This window comes from Periophthalmus magnuspinnatus, chromosome 17 (assembly GCF_009829125.3).
Source record: "Periophthalmus magnuspinnatus isolate fPerMag1 chromosome 17, fPerMag1.2.pri, whole genome shotgun sequence".
In the NCBI taxonomy this organism is placed as follows: domain Eukaryota; kingdom Metazoa; phylum Chordata; class Actinopteri; order Gobiiformes; family Gobiidae; genus Periophthalmus; species Periophthalmus magnuspinnatus.
Genome location: NC_047142.1, coordinates 8525004 through 8552102, shown reverse-complemented (window position 1 = coordinate 8552102; position 27099 = coordinate 8525004). Strand labels below are relative to the sequence as shown.

Sequence of the window (27099 nt, the reverse complement as noted above, 5' to 3'; positions counted from 1 at the left end):
TTCACCAGAGCCTGTCCTCGGGTTTACTGCGCTGGCACAGGGCTGGACATGAGCTGGATCCACTCAGTCACGGCTTCTTTTGTTTTGGTATTGTATAATTAAAAAGTTTACTGCAGTACTGCTCCGTGATTAGCTCCGAGGCTAAACCCCCGTGCCCCGTGTGAGAGCTACACCCAGCCGCGCCTTTACGCACCTTCTCCGCTGGAATGCGCGGCTCCGTGGACTCTGCTCCACGGGCTCCAGGCGCCTCCAGCTCTTGCTCAGCTTCGGGCAGTTCCCCCTCGGATTGTCGGTGCCTCCTGTCCCGGGAAAGACGCAGTTTCGGCCCCGGTTTGGCCCCGTTTGGCTGTGGTGTTCCCGTGGGCCGCTGTCGGTAACTTTGTGAGGATCGCGTGGTGTGGCGCAGAGGTGTCACTCCCAGCGCCGTCACCTCAGAGCGCCTCTTCCGCTTTGGAGAATGATTAACACGGAGGAGAGTGCAGTTTTGACAAATGACAGCTGTTTTCCCATGTGTAACTGTAAATGGATGTTTAGTGTGGCTACATCAGGTTTGGACCCACAGAGAACCACAAATTAACTTCCAAACTAGTTTAATCTGAACCTAATAACTTTACATGTCCCTGGAGACGTGCCATACTCCGAGTGAGAGCTCCTGTCTGGGCTTTTCTCTGAGCCTCAGGTGTTCTGTGGCGCACACGGGGACAGCGCCCTCCAGGGTGCGTATGGATACAACACTACCGGCTTGGAAAAATGTAGTCGTAATCCTGTGCAGTTGGAGAGATAACATGTTTTTACTTGAAGCAGTTAACTTTGATACGTCAAATGTTTAAGGCATCCTGTTGAAAACTTCCACTGCATTTGACCCATCCAAGGGTCTGAAATTTAAACTGTCAAGAGCTGTGGAGCAGATTTGAGCCAGGATTCTGGTCAGCTGAAAACATTTTCAATAAGACTCACTGTCTCACTCTTGGCTCACTTTTATTAGTACAACATTTCTGTCCTCCTGACTTTGTTATGAGGACAGCTCCTTCAGTGCCCCTCATACAAGTTAATATGAGTAATCAACCCATCACAGCAGTAAAAAAAATTACATTCACAATTATACCCTCTAGACTGAAGACCAGAGGAAACCCACCCAGACATAAGAAGAACATGCAAACTCCACAGAAAACTCCAAATATGAGAGTGGACACAGGGCAAGGCTGCACATTTTAAGCCATCTCCATAAATATTGATTCTATAGAAAATAAAGACAAAAGGAGGCAGAGGAAACATTTGTCATAATTATTTAATCACAGGTACATTTACAACATGCAGTCTTCTGTCCCTGTGCCCCGTAGGAATGATTCTCTCCCAAACCGTCACACGCACCGACTATTACACAGTAATAAAAACATGGCTACTATTTAGTTTGTTTAAGTTAGAGTTTACCGAGATTCAGGCCACACTACACGATACAGACTGCCGAGCGTCCAGTTTTGGTGAAACTTTGAGGTCCAAAAAACAAAAGAAAATAATAATTACATCTCAAATATTTTGAGTTCGCAGCAGCCAGGAGTGCTTCCATATGGTACAAGTGCATTAAACAGCTCAAATGTAGGACTAGTCTACAGGTTTTACCAAGCGCCTGGCAACACGCAGTTTAAATGCATTTGGGACGAGCCACTACAGTTCCTTGCTGCGACCAAAAATGTTTCATTTTATTATTTCAATAGTTAATATGGGTGATGCGACAGACGTGTGGAGAGAAAATCTGAGGAGCAGGATTGAGAAATAAGGACCAATTCCATTTTAAAAAGTCCCAGTTTATACCTGGTCCAGACCTGGTCCAGACCTAGTAAACGTTTGGGACACTTGCATATCTCGGTGCAGCCAGGCCCTTGGTTAAAATGACACTTCAAATTTTCCACTGGTTTTAGAGTTTTTCGTGGTGCAGTTTTATCCTAGTTACATACATTCTACTGTACAGAGAGTGTGAGAAAAAGCCTTATCCACAAAAGGCTCTTTTACACCAAACACTACGGTACACAATTTCTTCAACAGTTTAACCTCACGACAGCCAAATCATGTTACTTTTAAAGAGTTTAGAGAGACTGAAATCAAGCACAAAGTCTAGACCTTTCAACATTTTAAATAAATACAGACAGTTTAGCATTGTTACCGTAATCCTTGGTGTAAACGCGCCTCCACAGACTGTTGGATGAGACTACAGTGTACATTACAGTATATTGCACTAGTGTTGTTTCATTCTGGGCTTTACAATGTGAAAGAGGAGGGGGGCACGACACAAAACCGCCGAAAAACAAAAAACAAAATTCAAAATTCAAAATCGTGAAAAAAAAACACTCTAAAAATAGAACAAATGACATGACGTCCTACACCTATTTAAATACCCTTCATCCTTAGAAACAGTGAGGCCAGCGTCGGCGCGTCTGATTGGTCGATCAGCGGCTCCTCTGACCAATCACCAACCGCATTATGTCGTCTTTTCGTGCGAGGGAAACGGCTAAAAGATTCTGACGTAAAAACAACCACGAAACGAAAGGGAAGAAAACGAAGTATCAACGAGGCACAAAACAATGTATCCAAATGTGACAAAGGGGAGTGTGTACGATGCTTTAAGGTGTATAAAGGAGGACGGGTTTCTGAAAAGTCCGAATGCACGTCTGAAATAACAAAATCCAACAGCAAGACACCAGAGAGAGATCAAGAGTTGAACCCACAACCTTCTCCTTGCTCAGAGGCACATTTACTTCCAGAAAACCGCCTCCGCACCCCTTCACTGTGCGCCCTGTGATGACATTAATAATAAGTTAGCGTTACTTTATCTACATACCTCTCCCTCTGTGCAGTTACAACAGTAGTGCGAGAATAAACACACTTTTTGAACCATTCTCCTTTTACCAAGCGTGTAAAGTCTAAGCCATATTATTATTATCGATATTAAAGGAGAAATGTACAGCGTATAGAGGTGATAGGAGGGAAGCGCTGCAAAAGTGTCTCTGCCCCAGTTACAATGAAGCGAATTCTTAAGAGTAAATCGCCGTCTGACAAGTTTCCATGTTTTATTTATGAGCTTCTTTAGTTTTCTTGTTTAAAGCCGCACCTTGTAACATTTCTGGTCATTGCTTTTGTCTGCAATATTCCAAAGTATGGCATTTAAGCTATACATTTAAAAAGTACAGGCCAAGTTACAGGTCAAACCGTTCATAGTAAGGATGCATGTTTTTCCACGATATTTTAGCAGGAAAAAAATTATGTGCAAGATATGTTTAATGCCGTACATTGGAACATCATTCCGTTCAGGTAAAGCAGTACCATCTACCTTGAGACAAACAGGCAGCAGATCCCCCACTAGAAAAGTTGCACAGCGCGCCTTTAAGTCTGTGTTATGTATGACTGGTTTACGTTGCTTTTTGTGTTTAAAGCTGAAAGAGTTCGTGTTTTGTCTCATTTAGAGCGTTGAACCAGGTCTGAACAACACAGAATCGCGCCGCAGCACTGATGAAGACTAAACTTGTCAAACGCAGATGAAGCTTGTGAGTTCAGGTCATTTCCACTGGAGCAGATGAATCCGCTTTGCTCTGGTACATTCAGAAGAAGAACAGCGCCAAAACTCAAAGCAACGACTAAAATGTGCAGAAAAAATACGACCGAGAACTGAAGCTACACACGCGCTCAGGAAAAGGAGGGTCAGGGGTCAGAGGGGAGGAGAGGAAGAGGACAGGGGGAAGAGGAGAAGAGAAGAGGAGAGGAGAGGAGAGGAGGAAGGAGAGGTGACAAGGAGAGAGGAGTAGATAAGGAGATGAGGAGGGAACAGACGAGGGAAGGAAGAAGAGGAGAGGAGAGAGGAAACGAAGAGACAAGGAGAGGAAAAGAGGAGGGAGGATGTGAAAAGGGGCTGTACAGATGGAGGATTCTTATTTATAGATATTTATATGGATTTGAGGGAGGAGCCTCGCGTGGATTGGGGAGGAGCCTCGCTGCAGTGGACGACAGGATTGGCCGAGCTTCTGTCACACTTCAGACAAACTTCAGCTGGAACAGAAAAAAAAAAATTCAGAGTGAGAAGACGTTTCAAGGTCGTATGTATATGTATATGTGTATATATATGGTCGTACGCAAAATTAACTTCACCCTGTTACCTCATCAAAAACATACCTGGAGGTGTGTTTTGTTTCATTCACACGTTTGAGTAACAAAGCTAAAAATACTCTGTTCCACCTTGTGATGTCATGAAGCTGTTGTTTTCAAATGAACAGCTCCTTTTAACCTTTAGTTCAGTAGAGATTGGCAATTCCAGAGCTGAAATGATCCAAATGATTCTAGTGAAGGTGAATGGAGTTTAAAAACACAGTGGAGCACTTCCTGTATTACCACATGACATCTCAAGGTGGAACAGAGCGTTTTTGTGTTTGAGAAGAACTCAGCTTAAATATGCAGAGTTTGTGTGTTAAAAATGTGAATGAAACAAAACATAACTCCAGGTCTGTTTGTGATTAGGAAACATCATAGCGTAGATCAGAAAAGAGTGTAATATGACCCCTTTAATAGAAGAAAATCAGACTCTGGGTCAAACATGGAGCGTTCAAAACATCTGCTGCTTGTTACAATAAAAAGAGGCGAGGCTTATCAGTTCAGCAGTATTGAACATGAAGTCACTGGACCCGTTTCTATTGTTTAAAGCTGCTGTACCTGATTTTTACTGTCTTAAAAATGTGAAAACCAGAACTAGTTCATTTTAAACGGTTTGCAGTGGTTATTTCGTACTTGCATTATGCATTCAGAGTACCCAAATTATTCACCATGCTGAGTTTATAAGCACTTTTCACAACTCCCAGAGACAAAAGCGAAGGTAAAGCTAACAACAACTAGCCTAACAGTCCTGATTCTTGTACACTAAAACGCCTAATCTATAATTAGCTGCAGACAGAACACAGTGGACTTATTTTGACCTCAACAGCTGCTTGTATATCTGTACTGGAAAAAAAAACAAAAAAACAAACAGGTACAGGGTCAATATTGACAATATATAACCAAAATTTAAAATAATTATCTATATAGGTTATACTTTGTAACAATGTGCCAGAAAACAGCATAATTTCTTAAAGGTGTGTTAAAAGTCACATTTTATGATGATTGAGCTTGAAATAACAAACTCTAATTTGAACAGGTGAAATGTGTGTGCGTGTGTCAGCAGGGGAGGAGCTCACTTCTTGTCGGCCTTGCTCCCTCCGCGGATGGACACGCTCTGGCTGTTCTGGTAGAAGCCCCCGGTTGAGCGGTTCATGTTGGGGTGAGTGGGAGACGCCACCGGCTGCTGTCCCGGGCGGATGGGCTTAGCTGAGGACAGAGGAGAGACAGAGGATTAGACTGATGCTAGACCAATACTGCAGGATGAATACAGAAATAGCCACTGAACCAGGACTGCAAGATTTTGGTTAAAAAAAACAAAAACCCAAAAAAACAAACAAAAAACAATCTGAAAACCAGACAGAGAGGAGAGATTAGGCTTATGACTGATACCACAGGATGAATACAGGGACAAGCAGAGGGTCAAATATACAGGGACATGAGGTACAGAGATTAAACTGATGACTGATACTGTAGGACAAATACAGAGACAGCTGCAGAAGCAATCAAACCTTTTTTCTGCTCATACATTTGATATATGTTTAAAATAGGATTCTGTTCAGAGTGCTCATTGTAAACTCAAAATCCAGGAGCATTCACATCTGAGAGAGACTGAAATTTGAACTTTAAACTAATCCAAGTATCCTGTGCATTTCAGAACGTGTTTGCAGAGGTCTAAACTGTCTATCATCTAAATAATTACAGCCTTCACAATTTGATAATTGCATCAACTCAAATTGTAAGTTCATTTCTGGATCTACATCAGCTTGAGGATTTGATCTATTGTGCATGTTTAGGGTTGATGGGGGAAACCGGAGTACCTGGAGGAAACCTACACAAACACAGGGAGAACATGCAAACTCCACAGAAAACTCTCATGTTGTTTTGAACCCAGAACCCTCTTGCTGTGAGGCGTATTGTGCCCTCTGACCCCTGTGTCTCTCACCGATCTGCGCGCTGTGTCCTCTGCGCGCCATGTTCTTTGCCCGCACAGCCTCCTTGATGCGGTCGACTTCCTGTTGGTAGCGTTTGCGGTCTCGCGCGGCGTTCTCTTTCGCCTCCTTCAGGGCAGACTCCAGAGCTTTGACGCGCTCAGCCGTCGCTCGCAGACGCTTCTCGAGTTTAGGAAGCTCACAGCGCAGGTCTGCATTGTCACGCACCAGCTGCACACACACAGGTTTTACAGAATACACTTTAACTATAGCATATTTTTACAAAAGGCAACTAAAAAGAGCAATTATTAAACTTCATTAAACTGAACAGGACGAGTGGGGATGTGCTCTCCAACAGGCTGCGTTCACATGACATGAGCACATTGTAGAATGTCTGTAGTTTAACCTGAGCTGAGACAGGGCAGAATTCTCAGGTGGAATTTGCGGTTAAACTGTCAGACTTGTTGACCTGGTTTATGGTTAGTATCTCTGTAATTACTTGGCCTATCCACATGAAACAAAAACTGGCACAAAGTTCAATGTCCCCTCTGTCAGTATAAATAAACAAAAGTCAAATGATTTTTCACAGCAGCTTCAGAAAATGGTGCCCTTCAACCCCAAAGACGTGAATGTTGTCAATTGAAAGGACGTGAAGAATAACCAGACCATAAATAATATCTAGGCTTAGACAATGTACTAAAACAGTATTAAATGTAAAAAGAAGGATTTGACTAAAAGCAGACTTAAACAGTAAACAGTGTAGTGAGAAGGGAGCTGGTCCTAACCATAGACTGTATGTAGAAATGGACCAATTGTGGGTTCCAGTCGTCCAGTCAAATGCACCACAATATACTTTGAAATGTTCTCAGAGTTCCCGAGTCCAAGTTAGAAAATCCAATATAGCTCCGCCCTCCGTTTGGGTGAAGTTTGACAGTTCGACAGTTAAAATACTGATGGTACTTATTTCCCTTTAGTTGCTCCCTCCTGTCCATCCACTTCTGTGAACCTGCTCCTGCGCAGCTGTTGAGCCTCTACTGTTATAAATGTGCTGTTATACTCTGTTATGCTAATGTTGCTAACATGTACACACGGCTATAAGCCAAAATTCATTCTCAAAGGTGGCTTTAATTACTGTTATTACTGGTTACTGTTAATGTAGCAACATTGTCTGGGTTACTAAATTAACTTTCCTAGCATTAATTACTTGCTGAATCTTTAGTGCAATAGTCTGGTCATTGTTTTTCTGACTTGACAACTGGAATGAGCATTCGATGTTGAACTCTGAGATTCCAAGATCTGAGTTTCAATCTCCGAGGGAGACTAGAAAGCACCATAAGTGACTGTGACGTCACTCATAGTGTTCGGCTCCACCTAAATGACGCTCATCGAAGCTAGCAGTTATGGGGCGAATTTGGAGCCAAGTTCTATATTTCGAAGTCCAAAGAGCTATTTCGAAGCTATGCTGTTGAAGGTAACACTCCTTCCAAGCGTCCGCTCCCTGCTAAATCAGCAGTGCAGGCAAGATGGGATGCTACCTATCAAAGCTGTCAATCAAACCTATTGCTAACGCTAGTGGTAGCGACCTCGGGGAAAGAAGGCGCCTAATTGGTCTGTTATTAATGTTCCCATCTTTATTTACAGACAAAATAGCAAAATAAAAACCCCAAGATCATGTAGAGCAGGTTAATAGAAACATTTTAAGACAAAAATTAGTTGATGGAGCCGTAAGTGCGCTCATGCTCACATACTATTTTGAACACTGCAGTCAGTAGGTTAACTATGTCCATTTATGTATAAAGTTTATGGTCCTAACAGTGTAGTGAGGAGGGAGATGGTTCTTTACCTGTTTGTGAACCTTGGTGAGTTGTTCCAGATTGTTCTCCAGAAAAGAAATCTTCTGTTTCTGTGCAGCACTGCCCCCGGTGTCGTCTGAGTCCATCTCCGCACTCTGCACAGAACCCAAACACATGGTAAACACATGGTAAACACATGGTAAACACATGGTAAACACATGGTAAACACATGGTTAACACAGGGTAAACACAGGGTAAACACATGGTAAACACAGGGTAAACACAGGGTAAACACAGGGTAAACACCACTGCAATACACATAAGGGGTTAAACTTTCACTACAGAACAGCACATAGTTAGACACAGGGTTAATCATTGGGGATGCTTTCATTTTGTCATAGTTTATATTTTAATAATTTACTTTTCTTATGTATTGTTTTATGTTGCACCACATCGCTGAAGCAGTTTTTTAGTTTCAAATTTTTTCCCCCCACTTATAACAACTATAAACTGCTTTCAGATTCCAACACACAGCAATCCAATTTTTAGTCTAAAAAGTAAAAAAAAAAAAGTCTAAAAAAGTTCCAAATTTGAACACTGTTCAGATGAGACTAGTTTAGTCTAGTTTTGTAATAATAAATTACCTCATTAGTCATTTTATTATTACACACTTTACTGACCTTCTTGACACGTGTGGCCAGGTCCTGAACGAACAGTTTCCTCAAGTTGTGTAAAGTCTGCAGCTCTTTGGCCTGAAACAGAGAAGATTCCATAACCACATGTTTAATGCCACGAGTGGGTTAGTTGCCCCGGTGCAGCTGTGACACTCACCACTGTCTCCTCCAGGCCCTTGAGATCCTGGCGAGCCTGCTCCCTGCGATCCTGCATCACCCTGAACACAAACATCAGTCAGGTTTAACTTTGAGTGAGCAACTCTATACATCTTCTGAATAGTTATATCTGTATGTTTGAGTAACAATACAAAGATGGCGTACGTGAGCTCGTGCAGTTTGCGACTTTTCTCCTGGTCTGTGGATTTGAGTTTCTCGTGCTCCACTCTCAGTCGCTCCTGCTCCAGCATGATCTTCTGGTTCAGACTGAAACACAAAAATGCAATTTTACCATCAAAAACACAGGCAACACATAAAAGACATGGCAGAGTAGCTAAAACCTGTACTCAAGTAAGAGTAGCATTACTTCAAAATAATATTACTCAGTAGGAGTACAAAGTAGTGGTCCAAGAAATCACTACTCAAGTAAGAGTAAATTAAAGAGTAACTCTCGGAACGTAACATCCAATTTATAATTTCCTGTGAATCTGAAGGACAAAACATGAACTAATTCTCAACATCTGGCCTTTTTCAAAAAATGGGACAAACTAAATCATATCTGCAGGAGCGCTACAAGAAACATAAATGTTCAAATTATTTCATACTGTCAACATAAAGCTCAAGTCACTTGTGGTTTCTCATCCCACTGTGAGTCTACAACTTTTACTCAAGTAAGTACTGTTACACTGTACAATATATTACTCAATAGTACTGTCACTTCAATAAAATATTATTCAAGTAGGAGTAAAAGTATGCTGCTGTCATTGTCGCTGCACTTGCTGGTACATGGGGAAGTGGGAGAACATTATCTGGAGGTGTGAAAGTTCATGTGGACAGCTGCAGTGTGTGAAGAGCAGAGGGTAGGGTGTGTGTGTGGGGGGGGGGGGGGGGGGGGGCTGGTCTCTTGTGCAGCTCTGTAGTGAGGCCAGTGTAATTCTATCTACTATGATTTTATCATATACTGTAAAAAAAAGAAAAGGACTGGAAGGGAATGGAAGGGAGTGTCACCCTTAGTGTTCAGCTCCAAAGGAGCATTGAGGCTAGCAGATATTGGGCAAATTTGGAGCAGAGTTCCATATTTTTACTGTTTTAGTATGATTTTAACTTGTTTTAATTTGATTTTACTGGGGAGCACTTTGGTCACCTTGAGTGTTGTAAAGTGCTCTATAAATAAATGTTGATTGATTGATTGATTGATTGATATTTGGAATTCTTCTCGCCCATACCACTGGTTTAGCATGGAGTGGGTGTTTAGTAATGTTGCATATCAAATGTATTGGTAAGGCTAGTGGAAATGACCTTGGGAAATGAAGGCAACTGATTGATCTGTTATTAACATTTATATCTGGATTCGGGGACAAAATAAAGGACAAAACCCAGGATCATGTAAAGCAGGTCAATAGGAACATTTTAAGACCAAAATGATGAGTTTGACAGCAGCAGTTACAGAGAGTGGGCTCACGTTTATTCAATAGAAAGCAAACTGGAGCCAGGGTCAATAGAGCTGAATCGTGCCCATACGTCCAGAGATGTTTACAGTCTATGGATTTTACACAGAGCTGATCTCCACAGTAAAAGTTCTATATAAAATACAAATCAGTTTTCACCCGCTCATAGAAAGGGTACAGTGGTGACTTTTATTGTAAATTTCAGACTATAATCCGCTACTTTTTTCCCACGATTAGAACCCTGTGGCCTATACAACGATGTGGCTAATTTATAGATTTAAACAGGCTAACGGTCACGTACAGCTTTTAAGTTAAAGGCAATCGATGCATCTTGCATCAAAGAATGAAATAGAGCTACTACACATAAGCTTGGCATCAATGAACCGAAGGTGCAAGATTGGAGATAGCAGCGGGAAGAACTTAGTCAATGTAAAAAGACGACAAAAGCTTTCAGAGGAGATAAAAGCAGATGGAGGATGCAGGTATGTTCATCCCATGATGATGGCGTTAAATAAAGAAAAAAAAATCCTTGTACTGTCTTTGTGTGTAAATATCTCTTGTTACAACATATTTGTAACATACGGCTTATACATGTACAAAATTTATTTTCTTTTAAAATAGGTGGTGCGGCCTTATATTCAGGTACACTCAGTAGGCAGCTAGTGACATTTATACTCCACAAAATGAATGAGATGGGGGAGGGGGCCACCTTAGTCTATGAGAAACACTGGTGAGTGCGTGTGTGTGTGTGCGTGCGTGCCCTCTGGTGGGGCTCTGTGATTAGGCCCTGTGTGTTGTTATAGTTGTGTACATATTTGTGTGTATAGACTCACTCTTGTAGCTCTGTGATGAGTTTCTCCTTGTGGTCCAGTTCGTCCCTCAGGCTGCTGATCTGTTTCTGATGAGCCTCTCGGTGAGAATGGATCTGCTTCTCCACAGCTGCCTGAAACACAAACAGATCAAAGATTAAGACAACGTCAGCAACAAAACAACGAGAAAACATGGCCACCCATTCAAGTCAATGGGCCAAGCTCAATAAATAAGCCTTTAGCTGCTAGGTACATCCAGCGGCTTTCATGCCCACCAGTCATGTGCAGTAGCTGGAGCTAATGAATATAAAGTTAATTTCAAGACAACTGATGAATTTTAAGCTGAGAAAGTTTATGATTTGAAAAAACAGGAAAAATTGCCTCAGTCAGACCTTTTTGAAAGCTGTAGGTCCTGTCAGTCAAACACGAGTAATTTGTGTTTACACTGTGGGTAGGAGGGATTTTTTTCTCTGCAGTACCAATGAGTGGCAACTAGTCCAACTCGCGACAGCTCTGATCTAGCAATGTCCTATGCAGTTATTTTCATAGAAAAACCTTTGGCGTCAGGTTAATGCCAATACAAAAGCTAATGCCCAGATAATCTGCTGTAACAAACCTTGACTTCGTTGGCAGTCTGGATCTCGTTCTCCTTCTCCATGGCGTGGACTTTCTCTGTGTAAGAGCAAAGACAAAGACACATGTCACTGCTGCAGTTTGGTATCATTTCTGTTTATATAAATGTTTCAGTTTTACCCTGAGCTCTGAGTGTTCTATGTTTAAAGGGCCCATATTACGCTATTTTCTGATCTATGCTATAATGTCATTTCCTCATCACAAATATACCTGGAGTTGTGTTTTGTTTCATTCACAAATGTTTAACATAGAAAGACACCCTGCAGATTTAGGCCGAGTTCTTGTCTCAAACTGAAGGCACTCCAAACACCTTCCAATAAATTGGCAATCTCTACTGACCAAAAAGGTAAAAGGTCAGATAACAAAAAGGTAAAAGGTCAGATACCTTTTTTCTGCCTTGTGATGTCATGAAGCAGTATTAGTTTTCAACAAAGCATTTTGAGCTTTGGAGGATTACTAAAACCTGTGTGAATAAAACAAAACCCAACTCCAGGTATATTTTTGAGGTGGTAACAGCATTCTAACATGACTTAAAGCTTGTAAAAGTCCATTTGCGTAATATAGGCCCTTTAAAGGCCCTTTATATAAAATATACAAGTTTTAAGTGTATTTTTACCCTGTGCGCTGAGTTTGACAAGCTCCTCATTCAGAGAGTCCACACTCTCCTCTAGCTGACGTTTTTTCTGCTCCACGTTCTGGAGATACTCTGTCAGAGACTTGATCTTCGCTTCGTGCTACAAAAAAAAAACACTGTCAAATACACGTCTGCACAGTTGGCCGGTGTGTAACCCCAGGTGTGTAACCCCAGGTGTGTAACCCCAGGTGTGTAACCCCCGTCTAACCTGGGAGATGCGCAGTTGGCAGGCTGCCAGCTCCTTGTCGCTCTCGTCCATCTTCTTGTTGCTCTCGGACTGAGTGCTCTCCAGCTGCTTGCAGCGCTTCACCATCGACTTCACCTCAGACTTCATTTTACTGATATAGAGACGCGCCACCGTGAACTCCTCGTCTATGAGCCCACTGCCGCCGTCATGCTGCCAGGAGAGGGTGCAAGCGAGAGGGTCAGAAACAGACCAGGATATGGCGCAAGAGAGGTGACAAACGGAAGAGAGGAGGTGAGAGAGACGCCAGAAGAGCGTACAAGAGAAGAGATGAAAGACGGGGTGAGAGACACCAGGAGAGGGCGCAAGAGAGGGGGATCGAATCAATCCCGATTTAGCACCTTTTTAATTTAACCTGTTTAACTCTTTTAAACTGTTTATTCTGTCTTCTATCTGCTGTAAACACACATACTGCTCAGCAGAAATGCATATATACCAACGTTTGACTTATTAATAGAATTTATTCTCAGAAATGTAAACAAAGACTATGGTATTTGAGCAGAATCCTCAAAGACACAAAGTAGTCATCAGTAAAACTGTTCAAAAATCTCAAAAATTAGATTTGTCCCAAGTAGAACTTACTATAGCAACTGTACCTGGACATGCTAAGTTTGAAAAACGGTGCCAAATCGGGTAAGGTTCCAAAACAGACAATGATAAGGGGGAAGGATGGTCATATTTTTTTAACTAAAATATTTCCATCATAGTTTCCATCAATCTTAATTTTTCTCAGGCAGCCATATAATTTATTACAGTTAACAGTTGTATATTACACAAAAGTGATTCTTTTGAGCTTTAATCCAGCTGTTAGCTCCTGAAAAAAAAAACAATTGTGTTTTGTTTCATTCATAATCCGTCTCTGTTCCACCTTGTGATGTCATGAAGTGTTAGTTTACAAGTTAAAAGCTACCTTTTACCAATTTCAGAGCTGAAATGATCCAAATGATCATGATGAGGGAACTTTGGGAGTCCCCGCTTAGACTGCTGCCCCGCAGCCCGGCAGCAGATAAGTGGAAGAAAATGGATGGTTGGATGATTCTAGTGAAAATGTATGAAGTTTAAAAAAGATAGTGGAGCACTTCCTGTATTACCACATTAAATCACAAACTGGAACAGAGCGTTTTGTGTCTGAGAGAAGAACTCATCTTAAATGTGCATGGTTTGTGTGTTAAACGTTTATGTGTGAATGAAACAAAACAGAACTCCAGGTCTGTTTGTGATGAGGAAACAACATTATAATGACATAGATAAGAAACAGGGAGAGAGAGGCGCAAATGAGGGGGCAGAGGGATGTGGTAAAGCGACAGGTGAACACAGGAGCAGACGGGTGTAGACAGGTGCAGACCTTGATGTCGTTGCTGCCCACCGCGATGCCGATCTCTGCCAGGTCCTTGAGCAGAGACGACATCATCTCTGTGACCCTCTTCTTCTGATGGTTGGACATCTCCTTCAACTTCTGCAGCTCCGAATCCAGAGATGACAAGACAGACTGAGGAGAGACAGAAGAGAGAGGTCAAATATGGAGAGAGAGAGAAAGAGAGAGACTGAGACAGAGAGAGAGACTGAGAGAAGGACAGAGAGAGTGAGGGGGACAGAGAGAGAGAGAGGGACAGAGAAAGAGACAGAAAGAGAGAGACAGACAGGGAAAGAGACAGAAAGAGAGAGAGAGACAGGGAAAGAGACAGGGACAGAGAAAGAGAGAGAGAGAACGACAGAGACAGTGAGAGAGAGGGACAGAGAAAGAAAGATAGAGAAAGAGACAGGGACAGAGAAAGAGGGAGAGAGAGAGACAGAAAGATATAGAGAGAGCTAATCTGTACAGACTGTGAAGAGAGAGGAGTCCAGAGATGACAAGGTAGACTGAGAAGAGACAAGAGAGAGCCAGAACAGAGAGCAAGTTTGAGCGTGAGAGTGAGAGCAAGAGCGAGAGAGGGGTCAAATATTAACAGACTGGAGAGAGGGGGGGGGGGGTGAGATCTAAAATAGACTGGAGAGAGATAAAGATAGATCTATAGATGGGTAGATCGATAGAAAGAGAGATAAAACAGACTGAGGAGAGACAAGGAGGTCTGGTTGCAGAATCTTTTGGTAAAACTGCGAATGATTGTTCCGATATTTCTTTCTGCATTGTTCCATCTGACGTTTAAGCATCATCAGTGACCCCAGTAGACTTACATGGAAGTGGACTGAAAGAGCGTGGCATCATCCACAGTAGTATTTGCAGTAGTATTTGCAGTAGTAGTACTCACAGACTTCTGGCTGAGCTCCTCGCTGATCAACTCAAACTCCTTGGTCTTGTCCTCCACCTCTTGGCTCTTCTGGTCGTAATTCACAGCCAGTTCCTCCAGAGCCTGAAGGACCTCCTTCACCTCCTCCTTCGACGCCTCATTCTCAGCCTGCAGCCGGTTCAGCTCAGCCTGGAGGTTCTCATGGTCCCTGCGCGAGGACGCCAGGAGCTGAGGACAAGAGACAGAGGAAGTTCAAGAGAAGGGACTGAAGTGTAAAGTTTAACAGAAGACAGAGAAGCTGAGGACAGGAGAAGAGAGAGCCTAACGACAGGTTTAACATGTCACGATTTGCTGCACCAGGAGCTGAGCCAAAACACACCTTGTTCTTGAAGGTCCCACAGGCGCTGCCATTCACAGAGCAACAGATCCCCACAGAAAACATTCTACATGGACTACAAAGCTGTTTTCACCCGCCCACAGAAAGGGTGTAGTGGTTACTTGTTGGTGCACATCAACATCGCACATTTTACACAAATCATCCTACTGATATTTTACCTTTTTATTTACTCATCTCAACTAGTTCTTGAATGGCATTCCAGCTTAACTAAGGGCGGTTCAGTAGCAGCCAGAACAAAAGGGGGACGTGGTGGGTTGGACCTTTGATGTGTCTGTGTGTCTCATGTGAGGTGTCTAAGAAACAGATCTCACCTCTTCCTGGTCCAACATTTGCTGCTTCAGCTTCTCTGCAAGCTGGCTCTGCTGGTTGATCTCCTCATCCTAGACAGATGAATATGTGTTAGAATTAGCCTCTCAGGTATAACTGTTATATTGTCTGTTAGCAGTAGCCTGTTAGCTCGTTAGCCTGACCTTGTCATCCAGCTGCTTGTAAAGTTTGGCGAGCTCCGCCTCACACTTGTCCTTCTCCACGTCAGTGAGTCTGCCCCCAGGCATGTTGGGAGTGGATGCCGCCTTCTCGTTCATGATGTTGTCCAGAGCCAAAACCTCCTCTTTGGCCTTCTCTTTGTCAAATTGCTCCTCCAGCGGAACACTTTCCCCTGAGGAGAGAACACAGTCAGGACAGAAGAACCAGGACCCTGCTCCAGACCTGATCCTAGTCCTAGTCAGGAGGACTTAGCTGGACCCTCAGACCTGCTCTGGTCCTGTCTGGTCCTGTCTGGTCCTGTCTGGTCCTGTCTGGTCCTGTCTGGTCCTGTCTGGTCCTGTCTGGTCCTGTCTGGTCCTGTCTGGTCCTGTCTGGTCCTGTCTGGTCCTGTCTGGTCCTGTCTGGTCCTGTCTGGTCCTGTCTGGTCCTGTCTGGTCCTGTCTGGTCCTGTCTGGTCTGGTCCTGTCTGGTCCTGTCTGGTCTGGTCCTGTCTGGTCCTGTCTGGTCTGGTCCTGTCTGGTCCTGTTGTGTCTAACCATTCCTCCAGCGGTTGAGCTCGTTCTCCAGCCAGGTGATGGTGTTCCTCAGGGTCTTGTTCTTCTCCTTCTCTCTCTCGTACTTCTGCTTCCACTGCTCAGCCGTTAGCTCAATGTTCACTGTCACCGTGTTCTTGATCGTCTTGGCTCTGGAAAAAAAAAACACAAAGAGAAAAAACACACAGATTTAAATTATTAGATAAATCCAGATGTTTCTACTTAATCTGCAAATGACTAAACCAGGGAATAAACAGGTTCTAAACTAGGGACTAAACCAGGATTATAACCATGTCCTCCTGTATCCCTGTGTGTAGGATGCCCTCCCTGTGTCTCAGATGCCCTCCATCCTCTTATATCCCTGTAGTGTTAGACTGAGATGGGGGCAGGTCAAATGTCTAGTTAATCTGCAGATGTCGTGGTGTGTCAGATGCCCTCCCAGATGTTGGGGTGAGGTTGGATATATAGTTTTCTCACTGACCTCTGCCCAAACATGAGCGTGGACTTGGTCTCGGCCTCATTGTAGGAGGAGGGTGAGCAGCAGATCACAATGGTGGTGCGACAGTTTCCTCCCAGAGAGTCTTGCAGGATTCGCGTCATTTTACTGTCTCTGTACGGGATGTAGGCCTACGGAGGGACAGATACTAATGTTAGCGTGTAGGCATGAGCTGAAAAAAATCCCATAAATCACCAGGGCTGCAGGCCACTAAAGACATGTGCTGTCGATCGATTAGTCAACTAAAAACTATTATGTATCTCTATATATCTGACCAAAACTGCACTCACAAGAATACACCTGCATGGGGAGTTCATGCAAAAACTACTATTTATGCGGAAAAAGTACTAGGAAACAACATATTCATATAAAGACTAAAAAGATTAAACCTGTGATTCATGGGTTGAATCAGCCTTTTTACATATAAATACCAAAAAAAATACAAAATCTATCAATGCACTCACTCTGTTCTCCTTTCTGCTGTTGTCCCATTTAAATCCTTATCGAACACGATTAGTCAACTGATACATTTTTTGGTCGATTAAGACACCATCAACCAAATTATCGTCTAAACAACTAACAGTCTACAGCCCTAGTAAATATCATGTAAGCCTACGGAGAGAATCACACTTTTGTAAATATGTAAGACAATGGGGAAATACACTAACGTAACATCAGACTTGCAGTTACAGCGGTTAATCTGCAAACAGACTGTATTTAGAAATCCGAGAGCGAAACCAAAGAGCCAATCAGGAGAGAGTGTGTTAAAAGTAATGCCAGGCAGAAAGAGGCGACCTCAGGGAAGGGGCAAAGAAGGGGCGACCTCGGGGGGAAAGAAGGGGCGACCTCGGGGGGAAAGAAGGGGCGACCTCGGGGGGAAAGAAGGGGCGACCTCGGGGGGAAAGAAGGGGCGACCTCGGGGGAAATAAGGGGCGACCTCGGGGGAAAGAAAGAAGGGGCAACCTCGGGGGAAAGAAGGCACTCAATTGGTCTGTTATTAATGTTCATATCTTGACTTGAGGATAAAATAGTGAAATAAAAATGCCCAGATCCTACAGAGCAGATTAATACAAGACCAAAATGACGAGTCTTGACAGCAGCGAGAGTCAGTCAATGGAACTGAATTGCGCCCATGCTCAATTCCTCTTTGGAACGTGGTGGCTAGCAGGTTAACTATGTCCTGAGATATGTACAGGTCTATGGTCCTGGTTGGACCCGATTTCGAGTCGACTATAAAGATGATAAAACAAAAACGCGTTAGAAAATTGCAGTGCTCAGTAGGAGATGACGTCACTGTAAATGTCATCACAACAAAGCCCTGCATGCCGTGGGCCCATTCTACGGATAGTTATGGATTATATATATTTTTTAAAAACAGGGATTGATCTGCAAAATGAGTCATCTTTAATTGCTTATTTTCAAGACGCAAAACATTTACTAATCACTCCAAATACAACTTCAAGTGAGTAAATGGTAAGGGGAATCAACTATAACATGATTAAAGCCATGTCTGAAAAGTCCATTTTGTAAAATAATTTAATGCTCTGCTTTAATCTTCATATCTTGATTTACGGACAAAATAGCAAATCAAAAACCTGAGGATCACGTAGAGCGGGTTAATATGAACATTTTAAGACCAAAATGACGAGCCTGACAGCAGCATTTACATTAATTTCTCTCACAGTGTGAATCTTTATCGCAGCGCTGTCAGGTCTGAGAGAATTGAACAGTTGATCTTTGTTCTTGTGGTGAACCTGAGGCCCAAAGCCTGAATCTGAGAAACAAACCTCAGCTCTGTTCAATGGTCAAAGTGTGAAATTATAAAAAGAGACTCCGCAGGGTCTGTCCTGACACCAGTATAAATCTACAGGCTATACTGAACCAGGACAGAACCAAGACTGAACGAGGATCAAACCAGGACCAGGACTCAAACCAGAACCAAAACCAGGACCATGTGTTTCCTTTCTCAGCCCTTATTAACTCATGTGTGAGGCTTCTCAGCATTAGCTGCTGTCCTGACTCTTGAGTGTGCGGCGTAGTGTGTCTGTATAACAAGTTATTATATTTCTAAAATTAACAGGTTGAACATGTTTACTCTCCATAAACATCTTTCTTCAGCCGCTCAGGTCCTCAGCTCTGGAAGCCCCTCCCTCCTGACCACCGATTCACTCCCACACTTCAAATCCAAACTCAAAACACACCTGTTTTGACTGACCTATTCACTCCACCACACTGCCAGACTGTAGCGGCAGAGTCCCTTTTTAAATGTATTTAATTGTATGTTTTTTCTGTATTTAACTTAACTTTGTTCTATATGAATGCTTTTTAGGGATGCCCCGATCTGATACTGGTACCAGCCACCGATTTAGGCATTTTTGGAGTATGGGCTTGGATCGGATTTTGTGAATTTATTTGGCCGATACAGCAAAAATCATCCTCCACACGGCACCTAAAGCTACTTAAAAAAATTAATGACAGAGATAGTATCTGTTTTACCTCTGCAATGTCTTAACAAAGCTTTAAGAGTGAAAACTGAACACTGGACAAATGAGCTGTTTACATATGTTAAGTAGCCATGTGCTTCAGGCTTCTGTCTTTTTACATGCCTCAAACATGAATAATATGGTGCAAAAACATTGCCTTTAGAAACGGGCAAAACATCACCTGATGTCTCTGTCACTATGTTCTGAAGCTGCTGTGTGTGGAGGAGGCCATTTTTAAGTCTGCCTTTTTATATCTGGTGATAATTTTGTTCAACTGGAGCTAAATTCACCATGGAAAAAGGCAAAGTATAAATAAAATAATTAAAAATAAGAAGATCGGTATCTGCAATTTGCAAATAGTTTTTAAACATCGCTTCAGGAGGCAAATAAACTGGATCGGGACATCCCAAATGCTTTTGTATTTGCTTGTTGTTGTAAGGGGACCGTGAGTGTCTAGTTGCTTAATAAATAAAACGTAATATTATTACTAAACTGTATTATAATATTAGTAAAATGCAGAGTTAAACTCACGGTTCCTTCAGCCAGAGCAGAGATGACATTTCCCAGAGATGACAGAGACTTGTTGATGTTTTTGGCTTCATCCAGAACGGCTCCCTCTGCTCCGGTTTTACTCACCTGGAACACGGTCATAACATCAGCGATAACATCAGCGTTTAAATATCCCAACAGTCATCAAGGAAGATTGATAAACCCCCCTCCTGTGATGTGGCAAAGGCTATGGGACAAAAAAGGACCAGTTAAATGTATACATTTTCCCTCCATTGTTTGAAAATCAGTTACCCTTTGCTTTAACATCTGAGAGACTGAAATTTGAGTTTTGGAGAATTTTGGAGACACAGGGAAAGGGAGGGCATCTGACACACAGGGACATTTCAGAACATGTTTGTAGATGTCTAATCTACAGGGTTAGCAGCTTTTACACAGAATAAGACACCATCAAGACAAAGGGAAGGCACACAGGGAGGACACATAGAAAGGATATCCAACACACACAGGGGGAGACCATCTGACGTACCTTCTCGCTCCCAGCCAGATCCACCAGGTAGAGCTTTCCACTGAGCTTCTGTTCTGTCTGAGTGTTCTCCTGTTTGACGTTTATCAGGAAAATACTGTGACTCCTGGAACTGTGCTCGTTCATGTCTGTGGAACAACATCATCATCACCATCATCATACTCTGTTCCATTTGTTCCTCTGACCCTCTTCTCTTTTCATTTATTATTTTCTTACTTGTGACAGCAACGTGACGGTTGGACTTCCCCTCATCGATGGTGTCCATGACCTCCTCAGGGCTGCACACAAAGCGTTCAGTGCATCCCTGAAACAGAAACACTTTTAGAGCCAGGACAGAGCCAGGACAGAGCCAGGACAGAGCCAGGACAGAGCCAGGACAGAGCCAGGACAGAGCCAGGACAGAGCCAGGACAGAGCCAGGACAGAGCCAGGACAGAGCCAGGACAGAGCCAGGACAGAGCCAGGACAGAGCCAGGACAGAGCCAGGACAGAGCCAGGACTACATTGGACACGATGTCCCATTTATTTAGTGTTTTGGTGTTCTGATTATCCAATCAGAAAGCAGATTGAGCCTCCCATGAGTCTCTCAGCTTCAATGCTGAAATCCAGCTGCTCTAAACCTAAAATGCCTCTCTCTGATCTGAATGGTCACTACCTAAACCCCAGCACCTACAACCAATCATGAATCAGTGCTAGTGCAGCCTGTGCAGCTCACTGAGTGAATTCTGGAGGTTCATAGCTTTCACATGAGGCCCTGTCCATAAACTGAGAATGAGACACACTTGTATGTGTCCTCTATCTGCAGGTTAAGGTTCTGCACACACAGGTTCAGTCTAACCACAGTGTCTCACCTTGACGTAGGGGACGCGGTTCTTGTCCTCGTGAACAGACAGGTTTGTTTTGGACACTGCAACAGAAGGACACAGGAGCTCAGAACCTGGATGTAATCAATGTAAGCTAAAGTAATCTAAAGTTACTAATATAAGTCCAGTTGCTCCAGGGCTTTGTACCAAACATTTATAACAGCAAAAAGTGTACTCTGTTTTTTTTCCCTCTGATAAAAATGCTTATATAAACAATTTTTTTTTGTCATAAAAATAGGTACTCCATCTCATAAAATCAACTTTATTGAAACAAAACCAAAAAGGTTTTGGTGTAAAACATTACGAGAATATGAAAATGAAAACAATATAAATCTATATTTACAAAATATAGATATAGACTGTAATGCATAAAACATTAAGGAATAATTCACAGTAAAGCAAAAAAAGTCAGAAACCAAACCAATACGCCACTCACCATCCAGAAGGTCTCGGATCTTGTCCAAATAAATTTCAAAATACGACACCTGCAGAAGAGAAATTTGATTCAAAGTTTGCTAAAACTGCTGCATTTTGTCCTGACATCAAACTCACTGAAAACTCAGAAATGTGTTAATATTTGAAAATGTGTTCAAATACTAATATTGCAATAGAAAAGATATTTTAATGTGTGTGTAATTGCGTTATTAGCTGGAAGAACATGATGTTGTGTTTTTTTGTCAGGACTGTGTCTGAGAAGTTCTGGACCTTAATGTGGAACTCCAGGTTCTCGTCCATGGAGTAGATGTAGTTGAAGATGTCCTGGACAATTCGAGGGATGATGCCCATAGAGTCTGTGTCGTGAAGGTTCCCCTGAAAAATAACAAGAGCTTTGAATTGTGGTGTCCAGTTTGAGGTCACACTGAGGTCATTTTGAGATCACACTAAGGAAACCACAGCTGCCCCGGGGTGGACTGACAGGAGCTTGGCAGTACAGTACACTTTTACATTGAGTCAGAGCCCTTGTTTTTGTGTAGAAACATCTGGGCATGCACAACACACAGACAAACTGCAAGTAATATGCAATCCATTTTTATTATTCTTTGAATATGTTTATTTGGAGTTAAATCTGAGTCCAACATTGGCACTAAAACCACATTTAACTGCTAAAAAGCTCGAAGCAAACAGATGAGTGCAGAGAAACATGGAGGTCTGATTACAGTGATACAGGACTTGTAAAGAAGGACAGTGTTTGTAAAGAAAGTTTCATAAGGTTTATTTTTATAAAAATGATTTAACTTAAATGAAGGTGAATTAATTTAACTGTTTTTGGTGAGTAAAATAATGAAAATAAAGTCGAGCTATCGATTAGCATGAGGCAAATACTGCAAATGACAAACTGGGTAATGACAGGAGTAATGAGGAGGAGTGTGTCTGTCACTCTCTGTACTGACTCACACACAAACATTTTATAATGTTAATAATGGTAACTGTTTAACTAACACTTTTTATTGTACATGGATTTCACAATAAATATGAAAATAAAATGGATTCTGTCTGGAAACTGTCTTCACATGTTTAGCTTAAGCAGCTAACATTAGCGACTTCACACCATAATGGTTTTCTTGTGAGTGGTTTATTCATAATCACAAGTTAGTGCATTAAAACTAAAGACTGTATATAGAATAGGGACGGCATACTGTTGACCCCAATCGAGGCCAGCACTTAGTCGATGGGGCCGAATCATACCCATGTTCATTTCCTGTTTGTAACACAGCGGCTAGCAGGTTGTGTCCAAGCATATATACAGGCTATGGTTAAACAGATTCTCTCTGCTTTCATTCATTGTTGTGTTGCGTCCAGTTAAAGACCTGTCTCTGTCCACTGCTGCTTTTATGAGTCTCACAATGCATTGCGGTCTATACTGACCAGCTCAGTGACCACATGCCTACTTTTTCAGACGCATTGTGGGAAATTATGAGTGCACTACTTTACCAAGAGCCCTAACAAAGTACCACCCGTAGACTGCATATATAAACAGACATAACTAACCTGCTAGCCGCCACATTCCAAATAGGAAGTGGGCCTTGGCGAGCTTCATTTAACCAAACGCTATGATGTCACACTCACTTAGTCCACTTCTTTATACAGTCCAATGTACCACTAGAAGTCAATGACCAGACAAAGTCAGGTCTAAGTACTAGACCAAGATTAAACCAGCTCTAAATGAGGGCCAACACGAAAGGTAAGTGTGAATAAAATAGATTTAAGACAGAACAGTCAAGGGCAGAGGGCGCACGCCGGAGTTTGCAAAGCATCATTTTAGTTTAACATGAGCCTCACCTCCATCGTGTGGGTTTTTCCAGAAGATGTCTGTCCATAAGCGAAGATCGTTCCATTGTACCCCTCCAAAACATCTGCAAAGCAATAGAAAAATCAGGTTTTTAACCCACAAACTCCTCACTGAGAGGAGGAGACAGGATAACCACTCTGCCACAGTAACACAGGGAGGTGGTAGTAGCGGTAGTAGCTGTAGTAGTATTCACAGTAAAAGTACCTTTGACGATCTTCTGGGCGCAGGCATTGTACACTTGCTCTTGTGTGGTGCTGGACTGGAAAACTCGGTCAAACATGTAAGGTTTACCCTGAGAGAGCAAGAGAAAGGGAGGAAGAGAGGGAGAGCGGGGAGACAAGAGGGGGAAGAGACGGAGACGAGAGAGGAAAGGGTTTATTTTTTTCAACAAAATTTAGCTTTTCAGAAAGACTAATGTCTGAGTTTTGAGGTGCAGACAGGTCTCCAATTTTTAATCAGAATAATGGTAACCATTAAATATTAAATGATCATATCCATATTTGAATAATTGTAACCGTTATCTAGACTAAACAGACTGCAGAGTCTAAGGCTGCAGTCGACTAAAGGCATGTCCTTGACAATCGATTGATCGACTAAAAAGGAGGCGCAGCAAATGTGTTTAAAGCAATCCGGTTTTATCATCTGACCATGTACCTGGACTAGATACTAGGAAACTGTATTTATATGTAACTCATGATTCACTCCCATATCTTGAGCTCGCACACTCCTGGCTCTCTCCTTTCTGCCATGGTCCCAAATCAATCTTGATCATTTAAACTAAATTAGTCAGCCAAGACCCAATCTACTGATTAATACCATAAACTGTATAATAAGCCATTTCTAATATATACTATTATTTAAAATAAATGTTTTATAAAATCTTGTTCCATCTGTAAGTTTTCAGTAAGCATATTTCAACCTTTATTAGGTTAAAATGTATTTTTAAAAATTTGAGTACAATGGAAAGAATCGTTTGACTCGTTGACTAATCTGAAAAATAATTAGCCGACTTGGTGACAAAAATAATTGTTCCATGCCTGTGTGGATTTGGGTTGAAAACTAGAAAAACAGGCTTTGCATGTGCATGTGTGTGCATGTGTGTGCATGTGTGCGCATGTGTGCGCATGTGTGCGCATGTGTTTGTAACGAGGAGAAGCGGAGGAGCTGTAATTATGAGGATGTTAAAGTGCTCCGTCACTGAGTCACTTTGGAAACTCTACATCAAAACAAGTCCTGGCTCAGTCCTGGCTCAGTCCTGGCTCAGTCCTGGCTCAGTCCTGGCTCAGTCCTGGCTCAGTCCTGGCTCAGTCCTGGCTCAGTCCTGGCTCAGTCCTGGCTCAGTCCTGGCTCAGTCCTGGCTCAGTCCTGGCTCAGTCCTGGTGGAGCTGATGAGAGGCTGATGGTTGTTCTGACTCCTGAGGGCCTTGTTCCCTTCACCATCCTTCCCTTTCTCTCATTTATCTCTCCTCCCCCAACTTGTCCCCACCCCATCCTCCTCCTCCCTTGTAACCTGCTGCTTGGTAAAAATCCTCAGGGCATAGGAGCCTGTTGAAGTCCCAGGGCAAAATATTACTCTATTGTTAAACCAGGACTAAACCAGGACTAAACCAGGACTAAACCAGGACTAAACCAGGACTAAACCAGGACTAACTCAGGACTAACTCAGGACTAACTCAGGACTAACTCAGGACTAACTCAGGACTAACTCAGGACTAACTCAGGACTAACTCAGGACTAACTCAGGACTAACTCAGGACTGAGCCAGGGACCGAACCAAAGACTAAGCCAAAGGCTAAGCCAAAAGCAAACTGGGATTGAACTAGGACTCAACCCAGGACTCAACCCAGGACTCAACCCAGGACTCAACCCAGGACTCAACCCAGGACTCAACCCAGGACTCAACCCAGGACTCAACCCAGGACTCAACCCAGGACTCAACCCAGGACAGGACTCAACCCAGGACAGGACTCAACCCAGGACTAAACCAGGGTTTAGTGAAACAGCTCTTCGATCCTGGTGGAGACTTTATGACCACAGCAAAGTCCAGTGCACTGCTGTCACATGACACCGGCATTTCACAGGTTAAACTTTGACAAAATACAGTTTGTCTTATTTCTAGGTACACTGTGGAACTTTTCTGCAATCTCCCCTATAGAAGTGATATTTCTTTGCCTAATAGAACGTTCCACAGTATGGCTTTAAACTCCTATGTTCCATGGCAACAAAGAGGTCATGCTACTAAGCCAAGTTATAGGTTAGATCAGTGAAAAGGAGACACATGTTTTTCAAGGTAACTTTGAGCATTTTATAAGTATCACGGTATGACATTAGAAGGTGGTGTAATGTACCCTCATATGGTACATAGCTTTCAATGTCAGATTGATCATATGTGCAGTTTGACAGGGCGTTTTCAAAGCTGGTCCTGACTGCCCATGGTTTCCTCCAATCAGAAAAAGCATAATCACTGCACAAGTCTAAAACTGAACTGACCACGTGAAGGTGCCAAAGTAGTATGACAAAAATAAACCCAAACGTCCTCAGATCGTGACGTTTGTGGCATCAACATGAACAACAGTACAGACGGAGATCTCCTACAGTCTAACCATCACAAACGCGCCTTTCTACAGGATGCGCCCCTCTCCAAAAGACTGCGCAGCGCTCCAGCACAGGCGTGACAACAGCTGGCACCGTGCACTTTGGCACAGGGTGGATCACTGCGCATCGCACGGCCCACACGCCTCTGATTCCTCCACTGTATTAAAGTGGAGCTAGCACAGACACGGACACGGCTAATCTGAGGGCAGCTGTGACTCTGGCTTTGTGCTGACGCCGCCTGTTCGCACCAGAGGCCCGTTGGTTACGCACGAACCACGTACAGAACCAGAACCTCATATAGACAGCGGCCCGGACGGCCCGGGTGGGGCGATGTGGACCCGGGGCTGTGGCCGGGCAGTACAAAGCCCGGTGTGCGCTGCGGTTCGGGGCGCTGGTTCTGGCTGACAGCCGCTGACAGCGCTCCGGGCCGCGCAGGTGCCCTGATAAGGCGTGGTGTTTGGATAATGTTGAATTACTGAAATGAGACAAAGGCTCCGGGCCCCGGGCAGACGGGGGGGCGGCTGCTGTGGTGTCAGGGCCCGGACCCGGAGCTGGTTCTTGTGTTTAGCCTCCTTTAGCCCTTAGCTCCGAGGCGCTAATGCTAAAGATGCTAACGCCGCAGACACAGCAGTACAAATGGCGTCCCGAGGCTGCGCCCGGGGCTCGGCCTAATGGTCCCGGATCACTCACCGCGATCACCACCGTGTCCTCGCCCTGGAACTTCGGGATGTACTTGTCTCCGCGGGTCACCTCGGAGCTGTTCAGGGGCCTGAAACGGCACATCACTTTGATGGTGCACTCCGCCGGGTCCGCCATCTTCTTCCGCGGTTCACGGAGACCAGCGCAGCGACAGAACGAGTAGCAGCGGCGTTAGGAGGGTCCCCGAGGGGCGGCCAGGGGACGGACGGGAGCCCGGGACCCTCGCTCCCTCTCTGGGCGTCAGGAAAGGACCGGGCCGTGGGTTCGGATTGTGTTTGGGCGCGTTTTGGCTGCGTTTTGGGAGCGTTTACAGCGCGGTCCGAGCGGAGGCCATGACAGCGGCGATCAGCGGCTCCGGATCACATGACGTCACCTCTGCGCGCCCCGCCCTGTGCACCACTCCGTCACGTCACCGGCGTAAACAAAAAGCTCATACAAGTGAAGGATAGTCAAATAAAATATAATACAAGTGGAAAAACGCATGATCTTCCTCTGAGGGAGTGTTCAGTCACACGGGGCTCTGGGGGGGTTGGCCGGACAG

The 27099-nt window shown here is 43.5% G+C and overlaps 2 protein-coding genes across 3 annotated transcripts in view; both read right to left on the bottom strand.

The window, feature by feature from the left end:
* LOC117385159 (rho GTPase-activating protein 12-like) overlaps positions 1–703 on the bottom strand; it is a 28651-nt gene extending 27948 nt beyond the window's left edge. Inside the window, exon 1 of one of the 2 annotated variants that reach the window (XM_033982434.2) lies at positions 194–703. The gene's annotated coding sequence lies outside the window, so the exon portion shown is untranslated. The remainder of the gene's footprint in view (positions 1–193) is intronic. The other variant, XM_055228790.1, reaches the window with a different exon arrangement.
* Positions 704–1270: 567 nt separating this feature from the next.
* On the bottom strand, positions 1271–26956 carry LOC117385138 (kinesin-1 heavy chain). Its single transcript, XM_033982417.2, has 26 exons — positions 26550–26956; positions 23469–23556; positions 23255–23328; positions 21680–21784; positions 21411–21459; positions 20963–21018; positions 20329–20416; positions 20116–20240; positions 19611–19715; positions 16582–16727; positions 16104–16252; positions 15552–15739; positions 15393–15461; positions 14706–14912; positions 13802–13945; positions 12421–12609; positions 12195–12312; positions 11562–11617; positions 10970–11079; positions 8854–8955; positions 8690–8750; positions 8539–8610; positions 7909–8013; positions 6080–6296; positions 5214–5343; positions 1271–4038 (listed from the first exon to the last, which is right to left on the bottom strand). The coding sequence occupies exons 1-26, from the start codon at positions 26673–26675 to the stop codon at positions 4035–4037; spliced, it is 2883 nt and encodes a 960-aa protein (XP_033838308.1). The 5' UTR covers positions 26676–26956; the 3' UTR covers positions 1271–4034.
* Positions 26957–27099: the final 143 nt, after the last annotated feature.